Source organism: Bombina bombina, chromosome 7 (assembly GCF_027579735.1).
Source record: "Bombina bombina isolate aBomBom1 chromosome 7, aBomBom1.pri, whole genome shotgun sequence".
NCBI lineage: Eukaryota > Metazoa > Chordata > Amphibia > Anura > Bombinatoridae > Bombina > Bombina bombina.
In genome coordinates this window covers 291,241,664-291,259,735 of record NC_069505.1, presented here as the reverse complement: position 1 = coordinate 291,259,735, position 18,072 = coordinate 291,241,664, and the positions used below count along the sequence as shown (strand labels likewise).

At 40.1% G+C, this 18,072-nt stretch overlaps 1 protein-coding gene across 1 annotated transcript in view; it reads right to left on the bottom strand.

Annotated features, from left to right (window-relative positions):
- TXNRD3 (thioredoxin reductase 3) overlaps nucleotides 1-18,072 on the bottom strand; it is a 44,265-nt gene that overhangs the window by 16,599 nt on the left and 9,594 nt on the right. The window contains exons 3-8 of the mRNA XM_053720841.1: nucleotides 13,332-13,441; nucleotides 12,656-12,763; nucleotides 6,987-7,059; nucleotides 6,628-6,747; nucleotides 5,165-5,307; nucleotides 4,963-5,078 (exon numbers count right to left, since the gene is read on the bottom strand). Coding sequence (XP_053576816.1) covers nucleotides 4,963-5,078; nucleotides 5,165-5,307; nucleotides 6,628-6,747; nucleotides 6,987-7,059; nucleotides 12,656-12,763; nucleotides 13,332-13,441 — 670 coding nt within the window. The remainder of the gene's footprint in view (nucleotides 1-4,962; nucleotides 5,079-5,164; nucleotides 5,308-6,627; nucleotides 6,748-6,986; nucleotides 7,060-12,655; nucleotides 12,764-13,331; nucleotides 13,442-18,072) is intronic.

The window sequence follows — 18,072 nt, the reverse complement described above, 5'->3', positions numbered from 1 at the left end:
CTCTCTCTCTCCTCTTTTGCCGTCTCTCTCTCTCTCTCCTCTTTTGCCGTCTCTCTCTCTCTCTCCTCTTTTGCCGTCTCTCTCTCTCTCTCCTCTTTTGCCGTCTCTCTCTCTCTCTCCTCTTTTGCCGTCTCTCTCTCTCTCTCCTCTTTTGCCGTCTCTCTCTCTCTCTCCTCTTTTGCCGTCTCTCTCTCTCTCTCCTCTTTTGCCGTCTCTCTCTCTCTCTCCTCTTTTGCCGTCTCTCTCTCTCTCTCCTCTTTTGCCGTCTCTCTCTCTCTCTCCTCTTTTGCCGTCTCTCTCTCTCTCTCCTCTTTTGCCGTCTCTCTCTCTCTCTCCTCTTTTGCCGTCTCTCTCTCTCTCTCCTCTTTTGCCGTCTCTCTCTCTCTCTCCTCTTTTGCCGTCTCTCTCTCTCTCTCCTCTTTTGCCGTCTCTCTCTCTCTCTCCTCTTTTGCCGTCTCTCTCTCTCTCTCCTCTTTTGCCGTCTCTCTCTCTCTCTCCTCTTTTGCCGTCTCTCTCTCTCTCTCCTCTTTTGCCGTCTCTCTCTCTCTCTCCTCTTTTGCCGTCTCTCTCTCTCTCTCCTCTTTTGCCGTCTCTCTCTCTCTCTCCTCTTTTGCCGTCTCTCTCTCTCTCTCTCTCCTCTTTTGCCGTCTCTCTCTCTCTCTCCTCTTTTGCCGTCTCTCTCTCTCTCTCCTCTTTTGCCGTCTCTCTCTCTCTCTCCTCTTTTGCCGTCTCTCTCTCTCTCTCCTCTTTTGCCGTCTCTCTCTCTCTCTCCTCTTTTGCCGTCTCTCTCTCTCTCCTCTTTTGCCGTCTCTCTCTCTCTCTCCTCTTTTGCCGTCTCTCTCTCTCTCTCCTCTTTTGCCGTCTCTCTCTCTCTCTCCTCTTTTGCCGTCTCTCTCTCTCTCTCCTCTTTTGCCGTCTCTCTCTCTCTCCCCTCTTTTGCCGTCTCTCTCTCTCTCTCCTCTTTTGCCGTCTCTCTCTCTCTCTCCTCTTTTGCCGTCTCTCTCTCTCTCTCCTCTTTTGCCGTCTCTCTCTCTCTCTCCTCTTTTGCCGTCTCTCTCTCTCTCCTCTTTTGCCGTCTCTCTCTCTCTCTCCTCTTTTGCCGTCTCTCTCTCTCTCTCCTCTTTTGCCGTCTCTCTCTCTCTCTCCTCTTTTGCCGTCTCTCTCTCTCTCTCCTCTTTTGCCGTCTCTCTCTCTCTCTCCTCTTTTGCCGTCTCTCTCTCTCTCTCCTCTTTTGCCGTCTCTCTCTCTCTCTCCTCTTTTGCCGTCTCTCTCTCTCTCTCCTCTTTTGCCGTCTCTCTCTCTCTCTCCTCTTTTGCCGTCTCTCTCTCTCTCTCCTCTTTTGCCGTCTCTCTCTCTCTCTCCTCTTTTGCCGTCTCTCTCTCTCTCTCCTCTTTTGCCGTCTCTCTCTCTCTCTCCTCTTTTGCCGTCTCTCTCTCTCTCTCCTCTTTTGCCGTCTCTCTCTCTCTCTCCTCTTTTGCCGTCTCTCTCTCTCTCTCCTCTTTTGCCGTCTCTCTCTCTCTCTCCTCTTTTGCCGTCTCTCTCTCTCTCTCCTCTTTTGCCGTCTCTCTCTCTCTCTCCTCTTTTGCCGTCTCTCTCTCTCCTCTTTTGCCGTCTCTCTCTCCTCTTTTGCCGTCTCTCTCTCCTCTTTTGCCGTCTCTCTCTCCTCTTTTGCCGTCTCTCTCTCTCTCTCCTCTTTTGCCGTCTCTCTCTCTCCTCTTTTGCCGTCTCTCTCTCTCTCCTCTTTTGCCGTCTCTCTCTCTCTCCTCTTTTGCCGTCTCTCTCTCTCCTCTTTTGCCGTCTCTCTCTTTATCCCCCCCTCTTCTGCTCTCTCTATCCCCTCTTTAGAGCTCTCCGTCTCTCGGCAGTCGGCCCCAGCATCTGGCCCGCCTGCGTCATGCCCGGGTCCCACCCACTTCACCACACGCCAGGTGTGTTTGTCCTTGCGCGCAGTCTACTGCGCATGACAGCTTCGGATAAACACACTTGGCCTTTTATTATATAGGATTGCAGCATTTAAAATTGCATTGCAAATTAGCTGCAGTGAAAAAAAAAAAAAAAAAAAGTTTTAAAGTTTCTCTTGAATAATATTTCTCCTTTGCTCTTGATCTGACATCACAGAATTATAAGGTAAAAATTAAGAAGAAAAAAAAAAAGTGCATTGCTCACAAGAATGTCTTACATTCATTCAAGAGTCTTGAGAAAGGCCTGTATATAGAGGCCGAAACGCGTCGACTTAAAAAAGAGCTTACCAGTTTAAACAATATATAATCGGAGACTTTTTGCACTATTTTGATCTATTTTTCGCAGGATATTCCAGGGACTCTGACAGACTTCTGCGACACAGGATTCACTAGGAATACAAAAGTTTGATTCCTTCCCCCCCATTTTTGATAGACATTTGTCACTTGGAATCACTAGCTAACTGATTTTTAATTTGTTTTTTCCCTCCCCTTTTTTTCCCTTTGGACACCATCAATTGACACTGTTCATATACACTCCTGTAGCTGGGATGATATTCTGTTTTATTATGATGAGCACATTGTTAAGTACCTAGGATTGATTTATATCCACTATCCCGTTATTTGTAGCTTGTGAGTATCATATCTAGTCCTTATCAGGGCTGATACCCAAGTTTGAAATATGATAACACTCTTATAATTGCTGTCAGTCAAGAGACACCTCGTTTTAATGTCTTATTAGCACATGGATCCATGCGTTTTATTACATTGACTTGATAATTAGGATTTCTTACTACTTTTGTGATATATCTATTGTAATAGATTTATGCACGTTTTATACATATCTACGTATTTTTTATTTTTAAGCTATTTCCTATTCATTTTACCTCAGTTACCTTGCCTCTCTGAAGAGGCGCTCTGGACACACCCCTTATTATAAGTCTCTCTAAATAGCTAGGTAACTATTTGTTCAGAGCTATAGGTACTCTTTTCCTTGGCACTTGGTCTCCCATCCTTTACATTCAAGAGTCACAGCTTTGAAGATTAGAAAAGCCTAGGGGCAAGCTTATTAAATCCCTGACAGCCAGTCATCAATGTGTTGCAACTTTGAAGAGAACAGTCAAATACAGAGCAGTGCTGCAAACAGTGCTTTGCTCTGGATGAAATGTATTAAGGAAAACACACACAGTGCAGACACAGCACAGTGCAGGTGTCTGGTACTTTCTGCAGACATACTGCATTTTCTGCAATGACATCTCAGATTACAGCAGGTTATGCTTGGAGCTTTTGTAACGGTATGGCCGACTGGGATACCTCTAAATTACAGTAGTTTCAGCTGAGGAACATCAGTTTTTCAAAAACAAAACTGCAATATATTGTAAAATGACCTCCATACAGGAAAAAAACAAAACAATGACTAACTTTCCGTCAGCATATATAAAAGTTAAACAATGATAATTAGGTACACAATGCAAGAGCCAGCCCCCCTTATAGAGTGACACATGCTCACATAATTCACATCTAAACTGACTGTAAATACATTCTTAAAGACCCATTTACCGCAATGGGTTAAACATTTGTTTGAGCGACCACCCCACCCTCAGAAAATCAGGTAAACAGAAGGTGCTTATGTGACATTACAGACAGTTTAGTTAATCATTATTCAACATGCCATTAGCAACTTTCACTATAAGTCCCTAACTCCATATAAAGGTCAAGGTGCGGCAAGCAGCAGTTGTGATTGTCTGGTTTTGTCTTCCTGTAGTAGTATTAAAGGGACACTAACTGGTTAGGGGACATGCAAGCTTTGCACTGCTGGCCCTGGCTTATTAAGGAGTTAACACATAGGTAAAGTCTCTCCCAGGAGCCCCAAGTATTTTAGCTCCAGTGAAGAAAACAGCAGGTGATTGGTGGCTATTTGCAACAGTTGCTCCTGATTGGTTGTCAAGCTGTGCTCCGATTGGGAGCTGAAGACATTCCACACAAAAGCATTTTAAAGAGCGATGAAAGTCCAAATTAAGTTTTCATGATTCAGATAGAGCAGTAATTTTAAATGACGTCTCAATTTACTTTTATCATAACATTTGCCTAGTTCTCCAGGTGTTCGTTGTTGAAAAACATACCTAGGTAGACTCAGGAGCAGCAATGAGTTACTGGTAGCTAGCTTCTGATTGGTTGCTGCACATGAAAGTGTCTTGTCATTGGCTCAACCGATGTGCACTACTGGGAACTGACTAAGCACTTCTCTGCAGCGGACTAACCCTTTGCCGGGGTTTAACACAGTTATATGCAGTAAGCAACAGTGCAATATCATGCTCCAGCACAGGGGTTCTCAAACCTGTCCACAGACCTCCTCAACAGGCTATATTTTCAGGATTAATAAGCACGTTTACTAATCAGCTGATTCACCTGTGCTCCAGTTCAAAATCTGGCCTGTTAGGGAGGCCTGGTTTGAAATCCCCTGGCCTAGCAGATATGTATGTATATATGTATATGTATGTATATATGTATATGTATGTATATATGTATATATGTATATGTATGTATATATGTATATGTATGTATATATGTATATGTATGTATATATGTATGTATATATGTATGTATGTATATATATATATATATATATATATATATATATATATATATATATATATATATATATATATATATATATATATATATATATACATACATATATATATATATATATATATATATATATATATATATATATATATATATATATATATCTTTACCTAGGATCAACAATGCTCTAAATGATTTAGAGGCCATTTTAAGGCTGCTCCCTGCAAGGAATGTAAAAACATTCCCTTTGTATCTGTGGGTGGAGACTACAGAATGCTCATGAAGTATTTCCTTACATATTAAAATGATGAAATCTGTGTCCTACTTAACAAGCAGGGAGCGATTACAAAACACTTTTATCTTCAGTAAGATTAACCGGGAGCGTGCCAAGACAATGCGGTGATCCAGCACTCACCTGGTGATGCAATACTCCTTGTCACCAGGTATGTCCAAATATCGAGGTCGTTCCCCTGTTGCAATCACAAACTTCTCTGCAGTGTAGAAAACTTCTTTCCCCTTCTTGTTTGTTGCCTAAACAGCAAGAAAAGAGAAGTGCAGCGTTGCATGAAGTGTGCACACCAAACCAATGTGAGCCGGCCAAACACTACTGAACGCACCTTTATTTTATGGGGCTCCACAAATTCCCCGTAGGCATTTTCATAACGGACATTTTTGTCCCTCAGGGAGACCCTGTATCCCCAATTCAAGGAGCCGATGTAGTTCTGGATTTCGTCTGTCATTGTAGACCAGTTATGTTTAACTGTAAACAAAATATTGCCACATTTAAAAAAAAAAAAAAAAAAAGCTTCCTTTACACATTTTGTAAACCATTTAAAGGGACAGTACACTGTAAAATAGTTTTTCCATAAATGTATTTTAATTGACTTGTTATACCAACTGCAGAGTATAAAATATTTGAGAAATTGCATTTTCGGGTTTGTGTATCTGAAGTAGCTGGTTTTGTGCTTTGAAACCACAGCCTATTACAATGGGTTGAGCTTCAGTTAATATCAGATCTCATTATGTTATCACTTTTATGTAAACAGACTTGCTTCCTTATCCTATATTTGTCTGCAACACCAAAGCTCAATACATAGAGAGAACAATGGAAAATTATCATTTTATTACTTAACTATCATGCCCCCCACTGAGGGTGTAATCTCTTCTGCTGGCTGTGTTTACTTAGGCTATTCAATAGCGTATACGCCAGTATCAAAACTTTCAGTATAGGTTGGGAAACCACAAGCTAAATCAGCTATTTCAAATGCTGAAATATGAGTAAAGGAGCTACTTCCAACCAGTTTAATACACTCTAGCAGGTAAAAAGGATCATTTGGAATAATTTAAAGGGGAGAAAGTTTTTGGGTGAACTATCCCTTTAAATTCAGTTCTGTGCTACCTCAAACAGATAAGTTGTATAACCATTTGTATGTAGGTACATGCATATGTATTAAAGTGATAGTCTAGTCAAATTTAAACTTTCATGATTCAGATAAGGCATGCTATTTAAACAACTTTCCAATTTACATTTATCAAATTTGCTTTGTTCTCTTGTTATTCTTAGTTGAAAGCTAAACCTAGGTAGGCTCATGTGCTAATTTATAAGCCCTTGAAGGCCCCCTCTTATCCAAATGCATTTTGATAGTTTTTCACAACTAGACAGCGCTAGTTCATGTGTACTATAAAGATACCATTGTGCTCACTCCTATGGAGTTATTTATGAGCCCGCACTGCTTGGCTAAAATCTAAGTTTGTAAAAAGAACTGAAATAAGGGGGGCAATTTGCAGAGGCTTAGATACAAGGTAATCAGAGGTAAAAAGTATATTAATATAACTGTTGGTTATGCAAAACTGGGGAATGGTAAAGGGATTTTTTTTTTTTTTTTTTTTTTAAACAATTCTGGAGTAGAGTGTCCCTTTAAGCAAACCCAGATTGCACCCAGAGACAGAATAGAATGTAAACACATTTTAACTTTGTGTTGCCAAAATCCAAAATCAGTAAAATGTAGAAAGGTAAAGAAGCTTCAGACACAAAATGTCACACTGATATCATGAAATAATCAAATCCGATTTGTCTTACCTTGTTTATCATATTCCCAGCCAAACTTCTCAGAATCTTTAAGTGACTGGCCCAAAATGGCAGCTTGGTGCATTAACTTCTTAGGAATGCACCCAACATTCACGCACGTTCCACCAAGTCCTGCAATAAAGCCACAACTATAAACCCCACAAGACAAGTGATTTTAGGTGTGTACAACGTGAGATCACAGCACATCAAAGAATCCCTCTGTAGCTAGTCCCTGTAGCTGAGGGTGTGCCTGGCCAATCATTTTACTTCTAGCAAACCAACATTAAATCCGTGCGAGTCACCTCTGTTACCGCTGTGTAAGGTATAGCAAGTCAGTAAATGGAATAGCAAGAGCCACAATGATAACTTACCCCAAGAGGTGCCAAGTGGGGTGGGAACAACATAATCTAAGACCATGACCTTCTTTCCCATGGACGAAGCTTCCTGTGCAACAAGTAAACTCATTTTAGTAGACTGAACATACACTTTTTTTCTCTTGCCCTGCATGGGTAATGCCATAAATATTCCAGATTATATCAGTAAATGATGGGACTAAGATGATTAGTGATACAACTGGTTCTTTATTAAACATACTTAGAAGAAAACCTTTGTGGGAAGTGGAGTTAGCAGGGACTCTGGGTAATGTGCTGCATGATATAATGAGACCACTATATGCTTATTGTGGTGCAGAGTGTTGCTGGTTAGTTCAGGACAAAAATGTGCACCAGCCACATAACATGACCAAAAGCTGCCTTTTAGATGCAAATCTGAGTGCCATGCCCCTTTTATTCTACGATTGGCTATATGCACAAGCTTTCTGATTTCAGTTATATCAACCGTGAGATTTTTTGCAGGGCAATATATAGGATGGGTACAACAGTACAAAAGCTCCAGTTTACCAAAACAGCTATACAGGTGAATGTGCAGAATGGAACCAGAAGTAACTACTGAATTATTTCACCATAGCAAGTTTTCTAATATTGGACTAATCATTTCACAGAGAACAAGGTTAACGGGACAGCACAATACTGTTGTATACCACCTGAGAGAACCATTAACCTGCTGGCAGACATTTTATTCAGCTGACTAGTTATTTGTCATCACACTGACGTTCAGACACAAGGCAAGTGTTGTACAGCAGATAATTAACTGGATAAAAAGCCTTATTGCTTGAACCTCGTCTATTAAAACGAGGATCAGAAAAAAAAAAAGAATAATACACGCACTTGCGATCAAGAAGAGTCCTGGCCGTTTGCTCTCACATTAGTGGATTTTATGTACTAACACCAGTGTACACTAGGTCAGTGTTTCTCAACAGCCGGGCCGCGGCCCACTACCGGGCCGCGACGGCCCTGCTGGTGGGCCGCGACCCGACATAGCCTCCAGACACTCACTCTGACAGGCCCGTCTTTACACATGTCCAAAATTTCGGACGGGCCTGTTAGAGTGCCACTGCGCATGTTTGTATGCGCCACTGCTCATGTCTGTATGCGCAGTGTGAATGGCTAGCGGCGCACTGTGAGGAATGGCGGGCGGCGTGCAGAGCAGATCGGCTCACAGGTAGGGAACTCCACTGTCACCAATGTTAAATAATTAAGGCCACTGACACTAACATTGATATTTAGGACGGCCACTGGACTCCAATGTGTACATATATTATATATAATTATATATATATATATATATATATATATATATATATATATATATATATATATATATATATCCCACTAACACCAATGAATTAGCACATAATTAACCCACTGTAATATATTTATTATAATTATATGATAATTCAGTGGGATCCATATACAATATATATATATATACACACATACATAGTTTACAGTGGGTTAATTTTATGATAATTCATTGGTGTCAGTGGGATATTTATAGATCCCACTGACACACATTAATTATTACATAAACAACTGTAAACCATACATATACTGTGTAGAGATAGAGATGATAGAGATAGAGATAGAGATGATAGAGATAGAGATAGAGATGATAGAGATAGAGATAGAGATGATAGAGATGATAGAGATAGAGATAGAGATGATAGAGATAGAGATGATAGAGATAGAGATGATAGAGATAGAGATGATAGAGATAGAGATGATAGAGATAGAGATGATAGAGATAGAGATGATAGAGATAGAGATGATAGAGATAGAGATAGAGATGATAGAGATAGAGATAGAGATGATAGAGATAGAGATAGAGATGATAGAGATAGAGATGATAGAGATAGAGATAGAGATGATAGAGATAGAGATGATAGAGATAGAGATGATAGAGATAGAGATGATAGAGATAGAGATAGAGATAGAGATAGAGATAGAGATAGAGATAGAGATAGAGATAGAGATAGAGATAGAGATAGAGATAGAGATAGAGATAGAGATAGAGATAGAGATAGAGATAGAGATAGAGATAGAGATAGAGATAGAGATAGAGATAGAGATAGAGATAGAGATAGAGATAGAGATAGAGATAGAGATAGAGATAGAGATAGAGATAGAGATAGAGATAGAGATAGAGATAGAGATAGAGATAGAGATAGAGATAGAGATAGAGATAGAGATAGAGATAGAGATAGAGATAGAGATAGAGATAGAGATAGAGATAGAGATAGAGATAGAGATAGAGATAGAGATAGAGATAGAGATAGAGATAGAGATAGAGATAGAGATAGAGATAGAGATAGAGATAGAGATAGAGATAGAGATAGAGATAGAGATAGAGATAGAGATAGAGATAGAGATAGAGATAGAGATAGAGATAGAGATAGAGATAGAGATAGAGATAGAGATAGAGATAGAGATAGAGATAGAGATAGAGATAGAGATAGAGATAGAGATAGAGATAGAGATAGAGATAGAGATAGAGATAGAGATAGAGATAGAGATAGAGATAGAGATAGAGATAGAGATAGAGATAGAGATAGAGATAGAGATAGAGATAGAGATAGAGATAGAGATAGAGATAGAGATAGAGATAGAGATAGAGATAGAGATAGAGATAGAGATAGAGATAGAGATAGAGATAGAGATAGAGATAGAGATAGAGATAGAGATAGAGATAGAGATAGAGATAGAGATAGAGATAGAGATAGAGATAGAGATAGAGATAGAGATAGAGATAGAGATAGAGATAGAGATAGAGATAGAGATAGAGATAGAGATAGAGATAGAGATAGAGATAGAGATAGAGATAGAGATAGAGATAGAGATAGAGATAGAGATAGAGATAGAGATAGAGATAGAGATAGAGATAGAGATAGAGATAGAGATAGAGATAGAGATAGAGATAGAGATAGAGATAGAGATAGAGATAGAGATAGAGATAGAGATAGAGATAGAGATAGAGATAGAGATAGAGATAGAGATAGAGATAGAGATAGAGATAGAGATAGAGATAGAGATAGAGATAGAGATAGAGATAGAGATAGAGATAGAGATAGAGATAGAGATAGAGATAGAGATAGAGATAGAGATAGAGATAGAGATAGAGATAGAGATAGAGATAGAGATAGAGATAGAGATAGAGATAGAGATAGAGATAGAGATAGAGATAGAGATAGAGATAGAGATAGAGATAGAGATAGAGATAGAGATAGAGATAGAGATAGAGATAGAGATAGAGATAGAGATAGAGATAGAGATAGAGATAGAGATAGAGATAGAGATAGAGATAGAGATAGAGATAGAGATAGAGATAGAGATAGAGATAGAGATAGAGATAGAGATAGAGATAGAGATAGAGATAGAGATAGAGATAGAGATAGAGATAGAGATAGAGATAGAGATAGAGATAGAGATAGAGATAGAGATAGAGATAGAGATAGAGATAGAGATAGAGATAGAGATAGAGATAGAGATAGAGATAGAGATAGAGATAGAGATAGAGATAGAGATAGAGATAGAGATAGAGATAGAGATAGAGATAGAGATAGAGATAGAGATAGAGATAGAGATAGAGATAGAGATAGAGATAGAGATAGAGATAGAGATAGAGATAGAGATAGAGATAGAGATAGAGATAGAGATAGAGATAGAGATAGAGATAGAGATAGAGATAGAGATAGAGATAGAGATAGAGATAGAGATAGAGATAGAGATAGAGATAGAGATAGAGATAGAGATAGAGATAGAGATAGAGATAGAGATAGAGATAGAGATAGAGATAGAGATAGAGATAGAGATAGAGATAGAGATAGAGATAGAGATAGAGATAGAGATAGAGATAGAGATAGAGATAGAGATAGAGATAGAGATAGAGATAGAGATAGCGATAGAGATAGAGATAGAGATAGAGATAGAGATAGAGATAGAGATAGAGATAGAGATAGAGATAGAGATAGAGATAGAGATAGAGATAGAGATAGAGATAGAGATAGAGATAGAGATAGAGATAGAGATAGAGATAGAGATAGAGATAGGATAGAGATAGAGATAGAGATAGAGATAGAGATAGAGATAGAGATAGAGATAGAGATAGAGATAGAGATAGAGATAGAGATAGAGATAGAGATAGAGATAGAGATAGAGATAGAGATAGAGATAGAGATAGAGATAGAGATAGAGATAGAGATAGAGATAGAGATAGAGATAGAGATAGAGATAGAGATAGAGATAGAGATAGAGATAGAGATAGAGATAGAGATAGAGATAGAGATAGAGATAGAGATAGAGATAGAGATAGAGATAGAGATAGAGATAGAGATAGAGATAGAGATAGAGATAGAGATAGAGATAGAGATAGAGATAGAGATAGAGATAGAGATAGAGATAGAGATAGAGATAGAGATAGAGATAGAGATAGAGATAGAGATAGAGATAGAGATAGAGATAGAGATAGAGATAGAGATAGAGATAGAGATAGAGATAGAGATAGAGATAGAGATAGAGATAGAGATAGAGATAGAGATAGAGATAGAGATAGAGATAGAGATAGAGATAGAGATAGAGATAGAGATAGAGATAGAGATAGAGATAGAGATAGAGATAGAGATAGAGATAGAGATAGAGATAGAGATAGAGATAGAGATAGAGATAGAGATAGAGATAGAGATAGAGATAGAGATAGAGATAGAGATAGAGATAGAGATAGAGATAGAGATAGAGATAGAGATAGAGATAGAGATAGAGATAGAGATAGAGATAGAGATAGAGATAGAGATAGAGATAGAGATAGAGATAGAGATAGAGATAGAGATAGAGATAGAGATAGAGATAGAGATAGAGATAGAGATAGAGATAGAGATAGAGATAGAGATAGAGATAGAGATAGAGATAGAGATAGAGATAGAGATAGAGATAGAGATAGAGATAGAGATAGAGATAGAGATAGAGATAGAGATAGAGATAGAGATAGAGATAGAGATAGAGATAGAGATAGAGATAGAGATAGAGATAGAGATAGAGATAGAGATAGAGATAGAGATAGAGATAGAGATAGAGATAGAGATAGAGATAGAGATAGAGATAGAGATAGAGATAGAGATAGAGATAGAGATAGAGATAGAGATAGAGATAGAGATAGAGATAGAGATAGAGATAGAGATAGAGATAGAGATAGAGATAGAGATAGAGATAGAGATAGAGATAGAGATAGAGATAGAGATAGAGATAGAGATAGAGATAGAGATAGAGATAGAGATATATATAGAGAGATATATAGAGAGATATAGAGAGAGATATAGAGAGATATAGAGAGATATAGAGAGATATAGAGAGAGATAGAGAGAGATAGAGAGATATAGAGAGAGATAGAGAGAGATAGAGAGAGATAGAGATAGATAGAGATATATATATAGATAGAGATAGATAGAGATAGATATATAGATAGAGATAGATATATAGATAGAGATAGAGATATATAGATATAGATAGAGATATATAGATAGAGATATAGATATAGATATAGATATATATATATACCCACTCCCGATGCTTACCGGGCCCTGGACAGGTCCGGTTAAAACTTACCGGGCCTTGAGGTCACTTAGGTTGAGAACCACTGCACTAGGTCATACCTTAGAACAAGCCAGGCCTCCCGAGCCACCGCCAATGACAATAAGATCGTAGTCATAGGTCACACTGTCGTCACCCAGTAACTTCGCCAGGGTCCCGTCTTGATGAGCCTGTGAAACGTTTAACAGAAGAGGTGAGGTGCTGGTACAAATACAGAGTGGTACAGCCAGAGAGAACAAGTATACATCCTATTCGGTACAATATAGAAGTGGTTATGTGCATGACAACCACACTATGGGGCATATTTATCAAGCTCCGTATGGAGCTTGAAGCCCTGTGTTTCTGGCGAACACCACAAGTTATGAAGCAGTGGGCTAAAGACTGCTGCTCCATAATCTGTCCGTCTGCTCTGAGGCGGCGGACAGACATCGCCGAAAAATCAACCCGATCCAATACGATCGGGTTGATTGACACCCCCTGCTAGTGTCTGATTGGCTGCAAAATTGAAGGGGGTGGCATTGCACCAGCAGTTCACAAGAACTGCTGGTTTAATGATAAATGCAGACAGCGTATACTGTCGGCATTTATCGATGTGCAGCGGACATGATCTGCAATATCGGATCATGTCCGCTCGCACATAGTAAATAGGCCCCTATGTGTTTAACTAAAACAACGAGGTATAAAAAGTATTCTCATGCAGCGCAACATCTAGTGACAAAGAATATGTACAAGACTTACCTGAAGTGTTTTATCACAACCACCAACATGCGTTTTATTTACAAACACACAAGGGACAGTCTTCTGTCCGGTCATTTCATGAAGCACGCCCTGAATACTGGCACCATCGTCTACAGACACAAGATATAGCACACATAAATAAAGCAGCACATCACCAGTATACTGTAAATACTAAATTGAATAAGCTAAACTTGATTTCACAAAAAAAAAAAAAAAAAATTAAAAAAAAAATTGAATACGAGCTTAAAAAAAAAAAAAAAAAAAAAAAACTACTACATTGTACCACACTATTTATTCTTCCTGGTTTTGTTGTAGTTTTTCTACTACGCTGACAGCTTAGAGCGCATTCCGATCATCATACATTTTGCCCAGTGATTGAGGTGCATAAGAGTTCGGTTATATCAGTGCCTACTGGTCACAGCAGAGGAGAGAAGCTTATTCAAATGTCTTTATGGTGGTGTGTCCCTGACGACAAAGAGTGCATCTTACTTAACATTACTGGTTTAAATGCTTTTAAAGCATTTATTTCTTTCTAATGACACGATGAGTCCACGGATCATCTAATTACTATTGGGGAATATCACTCCTGCCCAGCAGGAGGCGGCAAAGAGCACCACAGCAAAGCTGTTAAATATCACCTCCCTTCCCTCCCAACCCAGTCACTCTCTTTGCCTACGTTAAGAGCAAGGATGTGGTAAATGTAGGTGTTAGAAAAGATTCTTCAATCAAGAGTTTATTATTTTAAATTAGTAAGAGATTGTGCTGCTTTGTCCTGGGGTGTAGCCGTAGTCCATATCAGTCTCTTCAGTAGAGCAGTGGTGGCTTTAGAGCAATGGGAACTTGTGCGACATAATTCTCACTGCGCCTCCCATACTGATGCTGCCCTAACTATGAAAAACAGAGATCTTACTCAGTCCTTTCTTTTTTTGTCGCAGGTCCATGTGAGGGAGTGGACCTCTCAAACCTGGGAACTGCCTTGCTGTCAGGCAGAATATGAGGCAAGTGCTGACTTTAAATTTCTGGGATCAACGGAACTTAGAAAAAGTTGGGCACCTTATTTCATAAGAGGGACATATAAGAAAGCCTTTATTATAATTGGGCACAATATTTTGGCACAAATTCTCCTTTGTACTCAGGAGACCTTATGGGGACAGCATAGACGCAGGCTCTGGGGCAGGTAATTCATTTGGCAGCGTTTACATCTCCCGGCGTTTACTTAACGAATAGGCCGACCAGGAGATTTGTATTGGACACACCCACGATGGGCGGTACAAGAGGTGGCAATTGTGTTGCGTGCCTTTTTCCTCTCAATTCCTAACAATGAAAGGTGAAGTTCTTATGCCGATTCCTATAACGCATCTCACAATATGTGTGTTTAGTCAGACTTTCTACTGTGAGTTCCAGATCTGACAGTGTGGGAACGGCTCCTGCTCAGAGGGTTCAACGATCAGGTAGCCACCTCAAAGTTTTCCTGAGGTGTAGAGGTGATCTGCAGTGTTAGTTAAGACTTCTGTCCTGTCTAGCTTTAATAAATGAGAGGGGGAAAAAAAAAAAAAAAATTTACACTTTAAAATTTAAAGGGATAGTAACGTTTTTTGTATGCTTTGATTTTCAAAAGATTTATACTTTATGAAAAATTGTTTTCATTGCGAGTCAGAACGGACCAATAGGCCTTACAAGGTGTCACTTGTCCTTTATGTTTTGATGCCAATGTGGAACCACCAATCCCTTTCTGTTCCTCATGCATTGAGAGAACTTTAAAACTATAGGGATAGACGTTTTCTGAGCCAACTTTTTCAAGAGGATACTGTTCAGGAATCCAATGACAATGTTCAATTTATGCCGCAGCTTTCTCCACAAGCGTCCCAAATTTTACCGCCCTCACATACAGTGCCCTGCGCTTCCTCTATAGCTCCTGCTGGGGTTACTTTACAAGACATCACTTTTCTCATGTCTTCTGCAGTTTCAGAAGAGTTTCCTGCTTTTTCAATGTTGCAGGGAAAGCGTAAGAGGAAAAGCAGACATTCAATAAGCGAGGTTTCTGACGCAGTTCTTGCAATTGCAGATGCCCCCTCCCAGAAGTCTGAGGAGGGGGATACAGTAGTAGCACCTGAAGGTGAAATTACAGATTCCGACAGTGTAATCCCTCTTACTGATACTGAAGTGGTATCCTTCAGGTTTAAGCTAGAACACCTTCCTCTGCTACTAAAGGAGGTTTTAGCTACATTGGACGGCAATTACTCCACGGTCGTTATTAATCCTAAGAAATCCAGTAAGCTTAACAAATATTTTGAGGTTCCTTCCTCAATAGATGTTTTTCCGGTACCAGACAGAGCTCATTACTAAGGAGTGGGAGAGACTGGGTATCCCTTTTTCTCCATCTCCTATATTTAAAAAGATGTTCCCCATAGCTGACTGACTGTCAAGGAGGCTTGGCAAACAGTTCCCAAGATGGAAGGAGCGGTTTCCACTCTGTCTAAGAGAACTACTATACTCTGAGGATAGTTGTGCTTTTAAAGATCCTATGGACAAAAAATTAGAGGGGTTACTCAAAAAGATGTACACCAGGGTTTACAATGGCAACCAGCTGTGTGCATTGCTACCGTCACCAGTGCGGCAGCATATTGGTTTGATGCGTTGTCTGATGCTATTAGGACAGAAACTCCCCTGGATGAGATCCAGGATAGGATAAAAGCTCTTAAAATTAGCCAATTACTTTATTACGGATGCTTCCCTTCAAGTTATCAAACTGGGAGCAAAGATTTCAGGTTTCTCTGTTCTAGCTCGCAGAGCCTTATGGTTAGAGACTTGGTCTGCGGATGTATCCTCTGAGTCTAAGGTTTTAGAGATTCCTTACAAGGGGAAGACCTTGTTTGGACCTGGATTGACGGAAATAAACTCCGATATTACAGGAGGTAAGGATCATCTACCTCAGGATAAGAGAAACAAAAAAGGGACGTCAGAGCAATTTTCTTTCCTTTCGAAATTTCAAGGGAAATTCTTCCTCTTCCAAGCAGGAACAGTCTAAACCTTAATGGAGACCCAGTCAGTTTTGGAATAAGGGTAAACAATCCAAGAAGCCTGCTATTGAGTCAAAGACAGCATGAAGGGCATGCCCCTGATCCAAGACCGGATCTTATAGGGAGCAGACTTTTCTTCTTCGCTCAGGCTTGGGTTCAAGAGGTTCCAAATTCTTGGGCAGTAGACAGTGTCACAGGGATACAAACTAGAGTTCAAAAGTTTACCTCCCAGAGGCAGGTTTCTGCTTTCAAGATTATCTGTAGACCAGACAAAGAGAGGCGTTCTTACACTGTATAAGAGACCTCTCTGACCTGGGAGTGATAGTTCCTTACAGCTAGCAAGATCCCACACGGAAAGGTTATCCTTCCTATAATCTCACGGTTGGAAGGTAAATTTGGAAAAGAGCTCCTTAGTTCCAAATACAAGGATATCTTTCTTAGGAACAATAATAGATTCCCTATCAATGAAGATTCTTCTGACAGAAGTCAGGAAATCAAAGATTTTCGATACTTGTCTAGTTCTGCAGTCCACTACTCGGCCATCAGTGGCTCAGTGCATGGAGGTAATCGGGCTGATGGTGGCGGCAATGGACATCATCCTGTTTGCTCGGTTCCACCTCAGACCTCTGCAGTTAAACATGCTCAGGCAATGGAACGGAGATTATGCGGACTTGTCTCCTCGAATACTACTGGAGCAGGAGACAAGGGATTCTCTTCAATGCTGGTTGTCTCTGGATCATCTCTCCCAGGGAACCTGCTTTCACAGACCATCTTGGGTTATTGTGACAACAGACACCAGCCTTCTAGGATTGGGAGCAGTCTGGGGCTCCCTAAAGGCTCAGGGAGTTTTGACTCAGTCAGAGTCTGTTCTACCTATAAACATTCAGGAGCTGAGCGATGACAGAGGTAACCAAAATAATTCAGTGTGCGGAAACCCACTCTTGCTGTCTGTCGGCGATCCACATCCCAGGGGTGGACAACTGGGAGGCGGACTTCCTGAGCAGGCAGACCTTTTATCCGGGGGAGTGGGAACTCCATCCGGAAGACTTTTCCAGCCTGATTCTCAAATGGGGTCAGCTGGAATTGGATCTCATGGCATCTCGGCAGAATGCCAAGCTTCCGAGGTACGGGTCGAGGTCCAGGGACCCTCAGGCGGTACTGATAGACGCCCTGGCGGTACCTTGGACCTTCAGTCTAGCATACCTATTTCCTCTGTTTGCTCTTCTTTGGGTCATTGCTCGAATCAAGCAGGAGAGGGCCTCGGTGATCCTCATTGCACCGGCTTGGCCTCGCAGAATTTGGTATGCAGATCTGGTGGACATGTCATCTCTGCCACCTTGGAGACTTCCGTTGAGGAAGAACCTTCTAATTCAAGGGCCCTGCCTTCACCCAAATCTAGTTTCTCTGAAGCTGACTGCTTGGAGATTGAACGCTTAATTTTATCCAAGCGGGGCTTTTCAGAATTGGTCAGAGACCATGATTCAGGTTCGTAAACATGTAACTAGAAGGATTTACCATAAGATATGGCGTAAATATCTCTACTGGTGTGAATCCAAGGGCTACTCCTGGAGTAGAGTTAGTATTCCTAGATTGTTGTCCTTTCTCCAAGAGGGTTTTGAGAAAGGATTATCGACAAGTTCCCTAAAGGGCCAAATTTCTGCCTTATCTATTTTGTTACACAAACGTCTGGCACATGTTCCAGATGTACAATCTTTTTGGTC